General features: G+C 57.7%; 1 protein-coding gene across 3 annotated transcripts in view; it reads left to right on the forward strand.

The window, feature by feature from the left end:
* The first annotated feature begins 834 nt into the window (after positions 1-834).
* Positions 835-14,404, forward strand: part of ROR2 (receptor tyrosine kinase like orphan receptor 2) — a 148,939-nt gene continuing 135,369 nt past the window's right edge. For 2 of the 3 annotated variants that reach the window (XM_084899011.1, XM_084899012.1), the window contains exon 1: positions 835-1,552. In XM_084899011.1, coding sequence (XP_084755137.1) covers positions 1,447-1,552 — 106 coding nt within the window. In that variant the 5' untranslated portion in view covers positions 835-1,446. The remainder of the gene's footprint in view (positions 1,553-14,404) is intronic. The other variant, XM_084899013.1, reaches the window with a different exon arrangement.

Genomic DNA, 14,404 nt, shown 5'->3' on the forward strand with positions numbered 1-14,404 from the left:
ACGGCTGAATGGACACAGCGCTGCTGAGGACCAGCGGGCAGACTCAGAGGGCGGCCTCTGCTCCCGGCTGGTCTCACCAGATCCAACATGGAGGAGTCCGGAACTAAGTGCTTCAAGACCGGCTGCTAAAGCCTGTTTACCCTTCAGGCGTCCTTGGGGAGAAAACCCAGAGATAAACCCCTGCCAGTCTGCAAACAGCACTGGAGAGCGCCCTCCCCGTGCCCCTTGGGGGCAGGCACCGGCAGAGGCCAGGAGGCTGTGGTGGGCTGGGGCCAGGGTGGCAGGAGAATGGTGTCACCATCTTCTCCCTCCTCCGACCCCCTCCCTGCCTCCGATCTGCAGGAGGAGCGGGGGTGCGGGTGTCCCCCACCAGAGTCAGCAGCGACAGAGGCCCAGGGCGCCTGGCCTGGCCCCAGCCCGCAGCCCGCAGCCCCCAGCGCAGGCTGTCTCCGCAGCCCTGTGTGGGAGGCGCAGGGTCTCCCCAGTCACCCGACCACCAGGAAACGGCATTTGGGCAGAAACACCAGCACACGGCTTTCCAGTCCGTTAAAAGATGGACTTCACACAACAAGTAACAGACGCTGAGTCCAAATCCTTTCTGCGAGAGAGAAAAACAAAGGAAATTCCTAAGTTACTCACTGAGGGGCTGGCCCTCCAGTTTCAGGCCTTTGCATGTGTTAAGCAAAACCAAGATTAAGCAAGAAAATATGCCATTTGAATGGCGTTCAAATTTTTTTTTTTTTTTTTTTTTTTTTTACAAGTGAAGCAAATTGCTTCTGCATGTTCTGGGCTCCGCGGAGAACAGGCAGGGTCTGCCTTAACGAGTGAAATGACACAATGGCTTAACCGTAACCCCAGCAGTGGCGGCTTCGGACAGCCCGCGCCCCGCGCCCCGCGCCCCGCGCCCGCCAGCTCTCCGGGCGCGGGGCCGCTCCTTCCCCGGACGCCCGTCCGGCGCCCTGGCTCCCGCGGCCCCCGCGCTGGGCGGGCCGGGCGGCGCTCCGGGCTGGCGGGCGCTGGGCCGTCCAGCCAGGCCCCGGGCTCCCGCCCCTGAGCGTGGGCGGCCGGGCGCCCCGAGGCGCTGGCCCAGGGCGGGGCGGGAGGCCGGTCGGAGCCGCGGTCCCGGGTCCGGGCCACGCTTCCCGCGCGCCACGCCGGCGGCCGCGCGTCCCTCCGGCAGGGGGCGCCGCCGGGCCTGGCTCTGCATCGGGGCGGGCGGGACCCTGCCTCCTGCGCGGCCCGCCCCTCGCGCTGGTCCCGGGGGCCGGACTCCCGCGCCCGCCCCGAGCCTCGCCGTCCGCCGCGCCGCCCGCGCCCGGGGAGAGGCACCGCGAGCTCCTCGGAAGGACCGTCTGCGAAGCGCCCGAGAGGCCACGGCCGCGCGGCCACAGGGTGGTGGCTCCCGCCGCCCGCCCGGCCCCCCGGCCCCCGGCCCCCGCCCGCGGCATGGCCCGGGGCCCGGCACTGCCGCCGCGGGGCGCCCCAGCCGTCTGGGCGGCCGCCGCGCTCCTGCTCCTGCTCCTGGCGCCCCGGACCGCAGGTAGGACCGCGGGTCGGACCGCGCGGGCTCCGCCGGAGCCGCCCCTCCCTCCCTCCCTCTCTCCCGCGCCCGCCGCCGGTGCCCCCGCTCGCGCCCCGGCCGCCGAGCGTCCCCAGAGGCCGGCGGGCGGGCGGGCGGCCCGGGGACCCCTCGCCGGCTTCCGCGGGTTCGGAGCGGGAGCGCGCCCGGTGGGTCCTCAGACGCGGCTCCTCCCCGGGCCCCGGGCCGGGCAGCGGCTCCCCCGGCGCCCGGTGAGCGGGCCTCGGCCTCCCTTTTGTTGGCCTCCCCTCCCCTCCCCCACCGCCGCGGTGGCCGAGGCCCCTGCGCTCCGCCGGCCCCCGGGGTCTCCGACCGCCTCCGGCCACCCGCACCAGGGCGGGCGCGCCGCGGAGGGGCGCCCCTGCCCGGAGGCCGGCGGGAGGGCTGGGGTCCCCGGGCGGCCTGTGTTCGGGGAGGCTGCGCTCGCTCCCGCCGTCCAGACCCCGCAGCGCCCCGGCCTCTGCGCCGCGCGCCGGGCTCGGGGTGTCCCGCCGGGCTGGGGAGGCGCCGTTCCTCCCGGTCGGGGGTTTGCAAACTTAGTTCGACTTCAGCCTAAAACCCGGGCCGCTCCTCACACGCCGGTGGGTTCCGGCGTCTCCCGGCCCCCCGTCCCCCCCCGCCCCCCGCGCCTTCCCCGCGGGGCGGAGGGGGCCCGCGCCCCTGCCCGCTGCGCCCTGCGCGCCCGGGGCCGGCCTCCGGGGGGGCGCGGGCACCTCCCGGGCGCGACTGCAGCCGATGCGGTGACGGCGGGCACGGCCGTCCCCGGTTGGCGGCGGGCGTGGCGGGGCCGCTGGGTGCCCACAGCACCGCCCCGGGCGCGGGGCCGGCGGGCGGCCTCCGTCCCAGCCGGTGTGAGCGTGTCCGCCCAGCGCCCTCCGCCCGGCGCCCGGAGCGAGGGCTCCCTGCGCTGCGGGCCCGGGCGCGGGGCCGGGGGCGGGCGGAGGGCGCGGGCGCCGCGGGGTCCGGCCGGCGGTGGCGGCGGTTTGGGGGGCGGGAGGCGGCGCGGAGGGGTGAGTGTCGCTCACATCCAGGTGTCACAGGAACCGGAGGGTGGCTCGCCTCGCGGGCTCAGGGTCTCCTCGTTCCCAGTTGGATTTCAGAAACCTCCGAGGAACGAAGCAGTCCCGGGCCATTTCCGCCAGCTTGAACCCTGTGTGGAGTAATTTTATTTTTCCAGGAATCTAACAGTCGTCTCCCTAGGGGAGGGAGCTGGAAACTCACAGAACATGGGCACACTCCAATGTGAATCCGTTTTACGGTCACAGGAGATTGGGTTGTTGGATCTCTTCAGCGGTGACGATGAAACCATATAAATTGAGTGTGTTTTATACACGAAAAGTAGATTTCTGTGTGAAAACATGGGAAGGCTGTGTTAAAGGATTTGGAAGTTCTTTCTCTCCCTTTCCATAGAAGGCTGTGTGCCCGCGCACGTAGGCGAGCCGGGAGTGGGGTTCGGCCCCCCTCTCCCCTTTGACAGTGTTTACTTCTGGCCCGGATCCCTGGCGCGATGGCCGTAATAAATAATGATAGCGATCCACTCGGGAGTAAACGAAAACATCTTGAAGAAGACTGTGGAAAAGCAGTTTTATGTATGAGCGAGGCAACATGTTTTTCTTATTACGGCCGTGTACCGAGCGGGAGGCTGGGCGCTGGGAATGCTTCCTGGTTCCTGGCGAGCGGGTTAACCCTCCCGTCTGCTGGGGAAGAACGCCGCGGGTCCGAGCCGCGCCCTCTGTGCCGGGTCCGAGCTGCGCCCTCTGTGCCTGGACCGGGCTGCGCCCTCTGTGCCTGGACCGGGCTGCGCCCTCTGTGCCTGGACCGGGCTGCGCCCTCTGTGCCGGGTCCGAGCTGCGCCCATCTGTGCCGGGTCCGAGCTGCGCCCGTCTGTGCCGGGTCCGAGCTGCGCCCATCTGTGCCACATCCGGCTGGGCGGCTGGCGGGCAGCGGTGCCTGAGCTCCCCGTGTCCCGTGCTGGTCGGAGCCTCGCCAATTCTGCCCGTTTTGCATGCAAAACAGAAACATGGTTCAGCGTGGCGTCCGGGGCAGGTTGGTGACAGTGACCCTGGCTTAGAGCCTGTGAGGTAACACTCCTGCTGTCGGTAACCCGGCCTGTGTGGCTGAGGGCAGCTGTGATGGGGACCTGCACGCCATTGTGTGTTAGGGTGAGGCGTGCCCTGCTTCACCCTCGGAGACAGCTAGCCTGGCAGAGCCGGGATTTCCCGGGCCTTTTTGGGAGTCTCCTCCCTGAGATCCGTGGAATGAAAATGCGGGGAAGGGGAGCAGCCCGTCTGCCAGGGAGGGAGGAGGGACCCCCGAAGCCAGGTTTCAGCGGGAGCGGCGCTCCTTTCAGATGCATTCCAGGGGGCCAGGATGAGGAAATCGTCATTATCATTGAGATGAACGGGTGTGAAGGGCTGGGCTCCCGGTCCCAGAGTCTGGCTGATGAGCCAGGAAATGTGTGGCTAACGCCTGCCCAGACCCTGATCACACCAATTCCGAGTGTAGTCGGAGGAAAGTGGGCTGCTAAGTGTTACCCTCCCCCGGGCTTATTGCCGCCTCCAATGCCCCGGCCTTTTGGTGTTTATCTGGTCCGCTCCTGGGAACCTGGTGGGGCTGGGGCCCCACCCCCAATCTGGCGGTTCCCGTGGAGAAGGGCCGGCTGAGCCTGGGCCGACACCTGCAGCAGCTCCGGAGGAGGTGTCGTTGCCGGCTCCGGGGAAGGGAGCGCGGGCGTCCGGCCCTGTGCGGCCGCAGCATTCTCAGGAAGGGCCTCTCGCTACCAGGGCTGGCGCTGAGCTCTGCTGCCCAGGGCTCCGGGGGTCCTCGGGTTGGTGCTGCTGGCTGCAGCACTGTGCCGGTGTCAGCTCAGCGCACCCGGAGGGCTTCTTCAGTTTGAAGTGAAAATCAGAGCAAAGCAAGGAGCTGGGCCCATTGATTATGGCTGCACTCCGGGTTTGCACCGGCCCCTCCTTCCAGTGGGCATATGTTTGGTTTGGTGGAGCAGTTTGCCAAATTGGAAATAAGGGTGGGATGGCGCTGGCTGAATGTGCAGTTATCATAAAATATGTCTGGGGTGTGATCCGCTTAAAATCATATTAACAGGGTGCCTAAGGAATTGCTGAACAATGTTGCAAAATTTCAGAAAGCTTTTCAAAAATAGGGAATTGTGTTGGTGTGGTTAGCTCCATTGTTGGGATTTCTGGCTTTTTTTTTTTTTTTTTTTGTAAGTTCTATCTCTGAAAGAATAAAAAAATTCAAAGCCAAAGGGAAGGAAATAATTACAGAAAAATTTAGCCTAATTGGAATAAGTGGCTTATCCTCTACAAAGTCTTAAGTTCCAGCGGGAGGTGGTGTGTGTGTCTTTAATTGTCGTTGGAATGAGCTTCAGTAAGCACCCTGTCACGTTTGAGATGTTATCTGGGGAGAACTATCCGCTTCTTCCCGTCCCTGCGAGTGGGGGAGGGTTTCTCCAGCTCTCAGATGCTCCCTCACAATGGTTTCCACACCGTCCTCCCGAGGGCCGGCCGTTAGCCGGCCTGCAGCTGCCTGTGGAAGTCCTCCCTGCAGACTGTGCGTGGACTGTGGCAGCCAGAGGCACAGGGAGGAGTTTAGGTGGAAGGTGATGAAGCTGAAGGAATCAGCTGCTTTTCCTTAGTTGCCTGTGCAGTTGGCTGACATCACTGCAGAAGCTCTGTCCGCCACCACTCTGTGCTTGTCACTGTTGCTTCAGGAACATCTCTGAAAATTGGGAGCAAGAAAGGACTTCCCGATGTTTGCTTAGAGTTTTGTTTGCTGATTGTGGGAGATTCGAAGGGAAAAATGAACTTGATTAAATTTGATCTGTGGAACCAGAGTGCCCTGGCGGTGATGACAAGGTCAGGAGACCTGAGCTATAGGGAATGAGTAGGGCTAGGCCCCTGAGGAACTGGACGGGGACCTAAGTTCTGTCTAGAATGTGAGCAACCACAAATGGATGGCAAGAGGAGGTGGGATGGGAGTGAGGAAGCTTTGGGCACAACTTCTGGGTCATATCCCACCTTGGTAGAGTCCGCCTTGCAGCCCTACAATCATTGAGTGTTATTTTGTGTTTTTGACACTTCTAGCACACTAGAGGCCCCTTGCACGATATTTGTGCTAGACCAGCCTTCCTTCCCCTGGCTTCGCTCTGGCCGCCCCGGCTCCCTGTGGGAGTGCTGCTCTGTAGCTCCCTGCGCTGGCTCCCCACCCCTCACAGCAGATGTCCCGCCCCTCCTGGCCGCCCCACACCTGCATATGCAAATTAACCCGCGATCTTTGTTGGGTTAATTTGCTCACACACACTTGATTGCTGTGGGCGTAGTGGAGGTATAGTCAATTTTACATGTTTGTCTATTATTAGGTAAGACTAGTGGCCTAGTGCCTGAAATTCATGCGCATTAAAAGGGAATTAATTAGAGGAAATATTTTAATATTGTTATTTGCCCTTTCTCTATAATAGCAGTGTCAGAGATGAAAGAAAATTAGTAAAATGTATATAAAATCTCCCTCCTGTCAGAGTCTGGGGCACGCTGCGGGACCTAGAGTCAAATCCCTGCCCACCACCCGCACGCGCTTCGAAAATGCAGGAGACCCAGACCCGGCTGGCCCCGCCCCCATTGGGTGAGACCCAGACCCGGCTGGCCCCACCCCCATTGGGTGAGACCCAGACCCGGCTGGCCCCACCCCCATTGGGTGAGACCCAGACCCGGCTGGCCCCGCCCCCATTGGGTGAGACCCAGACCCGGCTGGCCCCGCCCCCATTGGGTGAGACCCAGACCCGGCTGGCCCCAGCCCCATTGGGTGAGACCCAGACCCGGCTGGCCCCGCCCCCATTGGGTGAGACCCAGACCCGGCTGGCCCGGCCCCCATTGGGTGAGACCCAGACCCGGCTGGCCCCGCCCCCATTGGGTGAGACCCAGACCCGGCTGGCCCCGCTCCCACTGGGTGAGACCCAGACTCGGCTGGCCCCGCCCCCATTGGGTGAGACCCAGACCCGGCTGGCCCCGCCCCCATTGGGTGAGACCCAGACCCGGCTGGCCCCGCCCCCATTGGGTGAGACCCAGACCCGGCTGGCTCCAATCCCATTGGGTGAGACCCAGACCCGGCTGGCCCCGCCCCCATTGGGTGAGACCCAGACCCGGCTGTCCCCACCCCCATTGGGTGAGACCCAGACCCGGCTGGCCCCACCCCCATTGGGTGAGACCCAGACCCGGCTGGCCCCACTCCTGTGAAGCCCTGATGGGCGGGCGGGGGGGGGGGGGGAGGAGGGGGGGAGACACACGACGCAGCATGAGGTCCCCTGTATCGGCATGAGGTACTCCCTCAAGCATTGCCGGGTGAGGGGCTCGGCTGGGGTCCCTCGCCCCTGCCAGGCATCATGCAGCCTCAGGTCCCTGCTGTTCAGTCATGATATTCCGGTGTCCCAGCTAGTTTGCATATTCCTCTATTATTTAGAATGGGAAATAACATTTGGAAATTGAGAATTTTCTTTCTGACAGTGAAATAACACCCAGACCACCATGTCATCAACTTTTATAACATGGGGCTGGTTTCCAGAGCAGTTTAGAATAGTGAAAAATTGAGCACCACAATAATTCTGTAGGAAGAGATGGTGACCAGGTGTGCTCTTGTCTTAAAGAGGTGTGAGGGGTGGATGGAGGACGGGATTGGAGGCACAGCTGCTTGTGCATCTGCTTATCTTTTTAAAAAGAAACATAAAGGAGAAACCAGAAAGTACATCAATATTCCTCTTCATTAATGCATATGCATGAGATACATTTTTATGTATGTGCATAAGTAGACCCTTTAACCACTTTTAAGTGTACATGCAGCATATTCACATTGTTCTGCTACCATCACCACAACCCCTCTCCAGAACGTTCTTCTTCTTCCCAAACCGAAACTGTCCCCATCCAACACTCATTCCTAGTCCCTCCCCTTGGCACGGCGCCCACCCTTCTGCTTTCTGTGTGTATGTGTGTGGCTGCTCTGGGTTCCTCATGCAGGTGGAATCACACTGTTTGTTCATTTGGGCCTGGCTTCTTTCACTTAGCATGGTGTTTTCAGAATCCATCCATGCTGTAGCATGTGTCAGCCCTTGGCTTTCTAAAGGCTGAGTACCATTCCACTGTGTGCAGCACACATCCCTCACACACCATGTATGTGGCACATGGTTTCCATCCATCGCTAGGCGTTTGGATTGCTCCACCGTCTGGATATTGTGAATAATGCCGTTGAGTCCTGCGTTCAGTCTTTTGGGTAAATACACAGAAGTAAAATTGCTGGATTATATGGTAATTCTAATTTTAATTTTTTGAAGAACCGCCATACTGCCAACACTTATTATTTTCTGTCCTATTGACAATAGCCATGATGAGAGTGAGGTGCTGTCTCATTGTGGTTTTGATGTTCATTTCTTTAATGACGAGTGACGCTGAGCATCTTTCTGCATCAGCTGTGTGCATTTCATGACCATTTGTATATATTCTTGGAGAAGTGTCTCCAGATCCTTTGGACGTTTTTATTTTTAAACTTTTTTTTTTTATTGATTTCAGAGAGGAAGGGACAGGCAGAGAGAGATAGAAACTTCAAGAATGTGAGCGAATTATTGATCGACTGCCTCCTGCACACCCCCTATTGGGGATCAAACCCGCAATCCAGGCATGTGACCTTGATGGAATCAAATTCGGGACCCTTCAGTACGCAGGCTGATGCTCTATCCACAGAGCCAAACCAGCTCATTTAAAAAATATATATTTTATTGATTTTCCACAGAGAGGAAGGGAGAGGGATAGAGAGCTAGAAACGTCGGTGAGAGAGAAACATTTACCAGCTGCCTCCTGCACCCCCCGCACCGGGGATGTGCCTGAAACCAATGTACATGCCCTTGACCGGAATCAAACCTGGGACCTTTCAGTCCGCAGGCCGATGCTCTATCCACCGAGCCAAACCGGTTTCAGCCCCTTTACACATTAAAAAAAGAATATTTTATTGATTTTTTACAGAGAGGAAGAGAGAGGGACAGAGAGCTAGAAACATTGATGAGAGAGAATCATCGATCAGCTGCCTCTTGCACACCCCCCACTGGGGATGTGCCCACACCAAGGTACATGCCCTTGACCGGAATCGAACCCGGGACCTCTCAGTCCGCAGGCTGACGCTCTATCCACTGAGCCAAACCGGTTTTGGCCCTTTGCACATTTTTAAATCAGATATTTTTGGCTGAGTATAGGACTTCTATGTATTCTGGATATTAACTCCTTATTAGGTAAATGATTTGTACATATTTTCTGTGGGCTGCCTTTCCACTCTTTTGATAATGTCCTTTGATGCACAAAAAGCATTTACTTTTAATGAACCCTATTTATCTTTTGTTTTCTTGTTTTATCTGTGTTTTTGGTGTCATAGCCAAGAAATAATTACTAAGTCCAAACTCATGAGGTTCTGAGCCCCTTCCTCTCCCCTGCTCCGCCCGTTTTCTTCTAAAAGTTTTGTAGTTTTAGCTCTTGTGCTTAGGTCCCTAGTTTATTTTGAGTTAATCTTTGTATATGGTGTTAGGTAAGGATCCAGCTTCATTCTTTTGCATGTGGATACCCATCTCCCAGCATCCTTTGTTGGAAAGACTGTGCTTTCTTCCTTGAATCGTTTTGGCACCGTTGTCATTTGCCACGTGTTTGCCCTTCTTCCCTGGGCTCGCTGTGGCCTGGTCTGCGTGTCTGCCCGGCCACTCTGATTGCTGTAGCTTCGTGAGGTGTGTTTTGAAATCAGAAGTGTGACTCCTTCAACCGTTTCTTTTTCTAGGTTGTTTGGCTATTTGGGAGCCCTTCAAACTCCATATGAATCTTAGGGAGGATTTTCTACATCAGCAGACAATGCCGCTGGGATTCTGATAAGGAGGCGCTGCATCTGTGGATGGCTTTGGGTAGTATGGGCATCCAGCCGATCTCTGTCCACAAACATGCGCCTGTGCATTTAGATCTGAAACTTCTCTCAGAGTGTTTTGTAGTTTTCAGTGTACAAGTCTCTCGCCCACTTCATCGGGTTTGTCCCTAGTATATTTTTCTTTTTGATGCTAGTGTGAGTGGAAGTGTTTTTTCAGTTTCCTTCTCAGGTTGTTCTTTGTTACTGTATAGAAACGCAACTGATTTATTTTGTTTTTAATGAACAGGTTCTGGCTAGGAAAGAATTCAGAGCCAAGGCCCAAACTGTAAGAGAACATATATTGGTAAATCACAGAGATATAAAAAGTAATTCATAAAAGAAGTGGGCTTAGGAAACAAGTCGTAGAGGTAAAGGAAGGGTCCTAGGATCCTGCGAGTGAGGAGCTGATGGTAATTGGGGAGGGGGCGGGGCGGAGGTGTGTGCCAGGAGGGAGAGCACCGAACTGCAGCTGATTCTTTGTGTAATCAGTTGGCTTTGTGTAATGCAGGTTTTCCCAATTCGTTTATTATCTTCAATAGAATTGTTGGATCTATAAGTAAGACCGTGCCGTCTGTTAACAGATAGCTTTGCCTCTTTCCAATCTTGGGTGTAACCTCTGTCTTTGTTTCTGCCGAAATGCGTGGAGCTCCGGGCCAGGTGAGGAGGGGAGGGAGGATCCTGGTCTGGTTCCTGACCCCGGGAGGTGCTCTCGTGGCTCCCATCGGGGTATCGTTCGTGGGCTTGTCCGTGGCCTTACTATGTTAAGGCAGTTCTTTCTGTCTTAGCTTATTTTTATGTACTTTTGTATAGTTCAGACTTTCGGGACGTGCAAATGTTCTACATGTTCCAGAATAAAATTCAGTCATAAAGATGGCGGAAACAAACCTTGGCTCGTTGTTCTGGAAGCCCTCAGCAGCTGTGCGTCGGAGCGGCGTGTCCCGTCTCCGCGGGCACCACCCCGGCCCCCTGTGAGACTAGCCAGCGCCATGTTTACCTGGGACACGGGAGCGCGGCGGAAAGAGCTGCTTCCACAAGACGAGATGCTGTCCGCGGCCCAGCCTGCCGCCCGGCTCTGGAAACGGCCTTCCCGGCCCTCCCAGCGGGGGCAGGGCGCCCACGGCCTCGGGGTGACTGCCGAGCGGCCTGGGCCGGCTCTCCATCCCAGCCGGCAGAGCCCCGGGCCTCCCGCCCTGAAGGAGGCGGAAGGGCTGCTACGAGGCCCCTTGGAGCTTAACTAACCCAGCTCCTCCCAGCTCTCTCTCCGATCGCCTCGCTGCGTCCCCTCGCTGCGGTGTGCCCTCCTGCTCTCCCCGGAGAGTGTCTGCAGGGGCCGCCGAGAGGGTCACTCCATTGGGGCCTGGACTTACTGAACCCAGGCCGGGCCCTGCGGTGGTCGCCCAGGTGCGGCTGCCCTCCCCTTTGCATAACAGAAGACGGTCTGTCTTCCCAGCGTGGAGGGTCTGGTGTCCCCCTCGGAAATGCAGCCTGCAAGCCCGATGAAGGGGCTTGGTAAGTAATTCATCGTCCGATAACAGACATGGTGCCCAGTGAACAGGGCAGAGCAGGCGGTTCGCAGCACAGAAGCACACAGGGCAGGCGGTTAGGGAAGGGTGGGCTTGTTGGGGTAGGAGGTGCGGGTTGTCACGGAGCAGCACGGGCTCTGCGTCTTGACTGCAGCGAAGGGAGGAGGAGGCCAGTCGGCGGTGATGGGGGCTTGGCGTGTGGGGTGGAGGCTGCACTCTGAGGGCCATGGACATGTCTGTCAACGTTAAAAACACGCGTTCTGCTGCCTGCCCTGGACGGCATGCTGCTCCCTCTGTCCTGTTTCTAACGGCGGGAAACTGGGAGTGTTGGTAGTCCTTCTCCTGGAGCCTACCGGGCCCTGTCTCCACTATGGATCATTACCCAGCAGCCACGTGACGTGGACCTGGGGGTCCCAGAGGGAACTTCAGAGAGGTTTAGGGTGGGAGAAGGTGCGAAGGAAATGCGTTGCATGTGATTGATCTAACAGTCCCGCCTCCTCGCCAGTTCTGGGCGAGACCTACCGCAGAGGATGGGAGAGTGAGGGCTGTGTGGTGGACATGTGATGGGGCTGCCCTCAGATGTGCCGTTTCATACTCACAGGCACAGAGGACACTGATGGTGCGGGGGGCGGGGCTTGGGTAAACGGAGGGGAGAAGGGAAGGAGATTAAGATGTGAACACTCCCAGTTATAAAATAAGTCACCGGCATGTAATGTACTGCACAGGGGGTATAGTTAATAATGTCTATAATAACTGGGTATTAGACATAGTTGACTGATGGTGACACTTTATAAGGCATGCAAACCCTGAACCACTATGTCATATACCTGAAACTAATATAATATGGTATGGTCAAAAGGTACAAGCGTTCATTTATAAGCTAGGCACTGCCGATGTACTAGACCGCATGATGACTGTCGTTAGCACTGCTGTGATGGTGGACAGAGTCAACCCTAAGAGTTCTCATGGCAGGAAAATGGGCTTCTTTGGTTTTTCTTTTTATGGCATCTATGGGATGACGCACGCTAACTACCGGTAAATGTGCTCTGGTCATCCTTTCACAGTATATGTAATTCAGACTGCTTATCAGTAATGTATATCAATTATATCCCAGTAAAACCATCCTGAATTTACAGTTTCACGTTTTTATGGATTAAGTCATTACTTAATGACTTTGAAAAAAGTATGTTTTTTATTGATTTCGGAGAGGAAGGGAGAGGGAGGGAGAGAGAGATAGAAACTCAGCGGTGAGAGAAACAATGACCAGCTGCCTCCTGCACACTCCTTGTGGGGGATCGAGCCTGCCACCAAGCGTGGGCCCTGACAGGGAACCAAACAGGGAATCCAGCCTTGTCCCTGGGCCCTGCCTGGGACGAGGCTCACCACTGAGCCACCAGGCCAGGCTTATGTAAGGACCTCTTATGAAGAGAATGTGACAGTGCTATAGATTGAATTGTGTTTCCTCCAAAAAAGGTAAGTCGGAGCCCTCACTCCTGCCTTCAGAATGTGACCTTATTTGGAGCGTCCTTGCACGTTCAGACAAGGCCATTGGGGACCAAATCCACTCAGATGGCGTCCTTATGAAAAGGGGAAAATGGGCACAGACCGACACGCAGAGGGAAGACGCGGTGAGGTGCAGAAAGGCCGCCTGCCAGCTGAGGAGAAGCCTCAGGAGCAGCCACCTGCCCGCGGTCTCCCAGCCGCAGAGCCAGGGCACCAGTGTCTGCCGACGCTGTCTTGGCTGCGGTGCTGTGTGGAGGCAGCCCTGGCTGACTCATCCTTACAGGTCTGCACTCACATGCATGTGAATCGGGCATTCCTTTTCCTTTTCTTTTTTAAACGGCCAGAGCAAGGCAACTTTATTGACTCATTTTGTAATGAAAGCAACAATGAAAAAACTCGGAGCAGTCAGCCATTTCGTTAGCGGGAACGTGAGGCTCCTTTCTTAGCCTTTGCTAAAACGAGCATTCTAAGCAGGCAGGCAGGGCAGAGAAGGTGAGAGGCACTGCGTTCATTCCTAAGACATCTGTAGGAGAAAAGACCACCGCGCTGCACTCTGAAAAGGAACTTTCACACCAGAGCCCTCTCCCCTCGGAGAAGGCCTCACAGCAAGGATTATCTGGGCAATTCCGGACGCCAGCTGTGGAGGCCAGGAGGCTTCTCCAAAGCAGTGGGGAGTCTCCTCACTGCATCAGGCTGGAGTCTTGACCGTGGCCTTGATTGTTGACGTCCACAGCGGGAATTCTATATGCGCTGTCGGCAGCGTGCTCTTCACTGGCCTGCTGTTCCTTCTTCCTTTTTCTTGTTTTGTTTTCTGTTGGTTTTATTTTTGGAGCATCTGCAAAGGAAGTTGATAAAAAGGGTTCCACTGCTTACCAACACCCTTCTGCTGAGCCTCCGGGGTTGGAGCAGCTGCCGGCTGGGCCCAGGCTCACAGGCCTGGTACAAGGTCTCTGTGCACCACAGTCTGGCATGACGAGTCCATTCTGGAGCTTGGCATCGGAGGTCCTTCCTCCGGGAGCTGGTGTGCTGGCGCTGCTGCTGTGAGCCGCGCTCCAGCTCCGGCGGGCTCTGGCACCTGAGTGCCGCGGCCCCTTTCCAGCCCTGCCCTTCAAGGGGCATTGTCAGCCCCCCCACCTTCCCCAGCTGCTGGCCTGGCCTCCAGGGGCGAGGCGAGCCTCGGAGCAAGTGAGGTGGCCCCTCTGTGAGGAAGCTCCACGGTGCCGGCTCCCCCCAGGCCTGTTTCCCTCAGGGGCCTGGGGAACAGAACAACAAACCCCAGGAAAGCGGAGTCTCTGGAGCTGGGATTGTCACCTCCGCCCAATCATTGGGTCCTCTGTCCGTCCAGTGGGAGGCGGGGAAATGCCACCTGGGGTGGAAGCAGGGCCCGGACCCGGGCTGGCTGGGGAGTGTGTCTGTCTGTCCTTCGGCACCTCCTTCACTTCTGCCTGTTACCGAGCCGGGGAGGGCTCCCCACCAGCCGCAGGCTCCAGGGATGGAAAAGGCATGGGCTTGGTTGCCTGGGAGCTTTTGTGGAGAGGGGGCCCGGGGCATGGCTGCTGCTCAGAGAGAGGCTGCTGGTGTAGGCACCTTTGGATGCTGGAGAAAGGGGTGGACATGGGGTCGGGCCGAGGGAAGAGTTAGGAAAGGGTATACTAGTGTGTATATGGGTGTCAGCATGCAGCCCGGATATAGAGCTGACTGGATGCTTTGGATCGCAGCGATACGGGCGATTCTGATGTCAACAGCGGTTGTTGGTGCCAATTCACTGCCAACAGGAAACGCAGTTTGGGGTGCAAACAGCTCAGTTATGAAGCAGCACAGCGGTGGGGCAGCCCTAGGGCAAGGTTCTCTTCCAGCCACC

The sequence above is a fragment of the Pipistrellus hanaki genome, assembly GCF_964339955.1.
Source record: "Pipistrellus hanaki genome assembly, chromosome: 11".
Classification (NCBI taxonomy): Eukaryota; Metazoa; Chordata; class Mammalia; order Chiroptera; family Vespertilionidae; genus Pipistrellus; species Pipistrellus hanaki.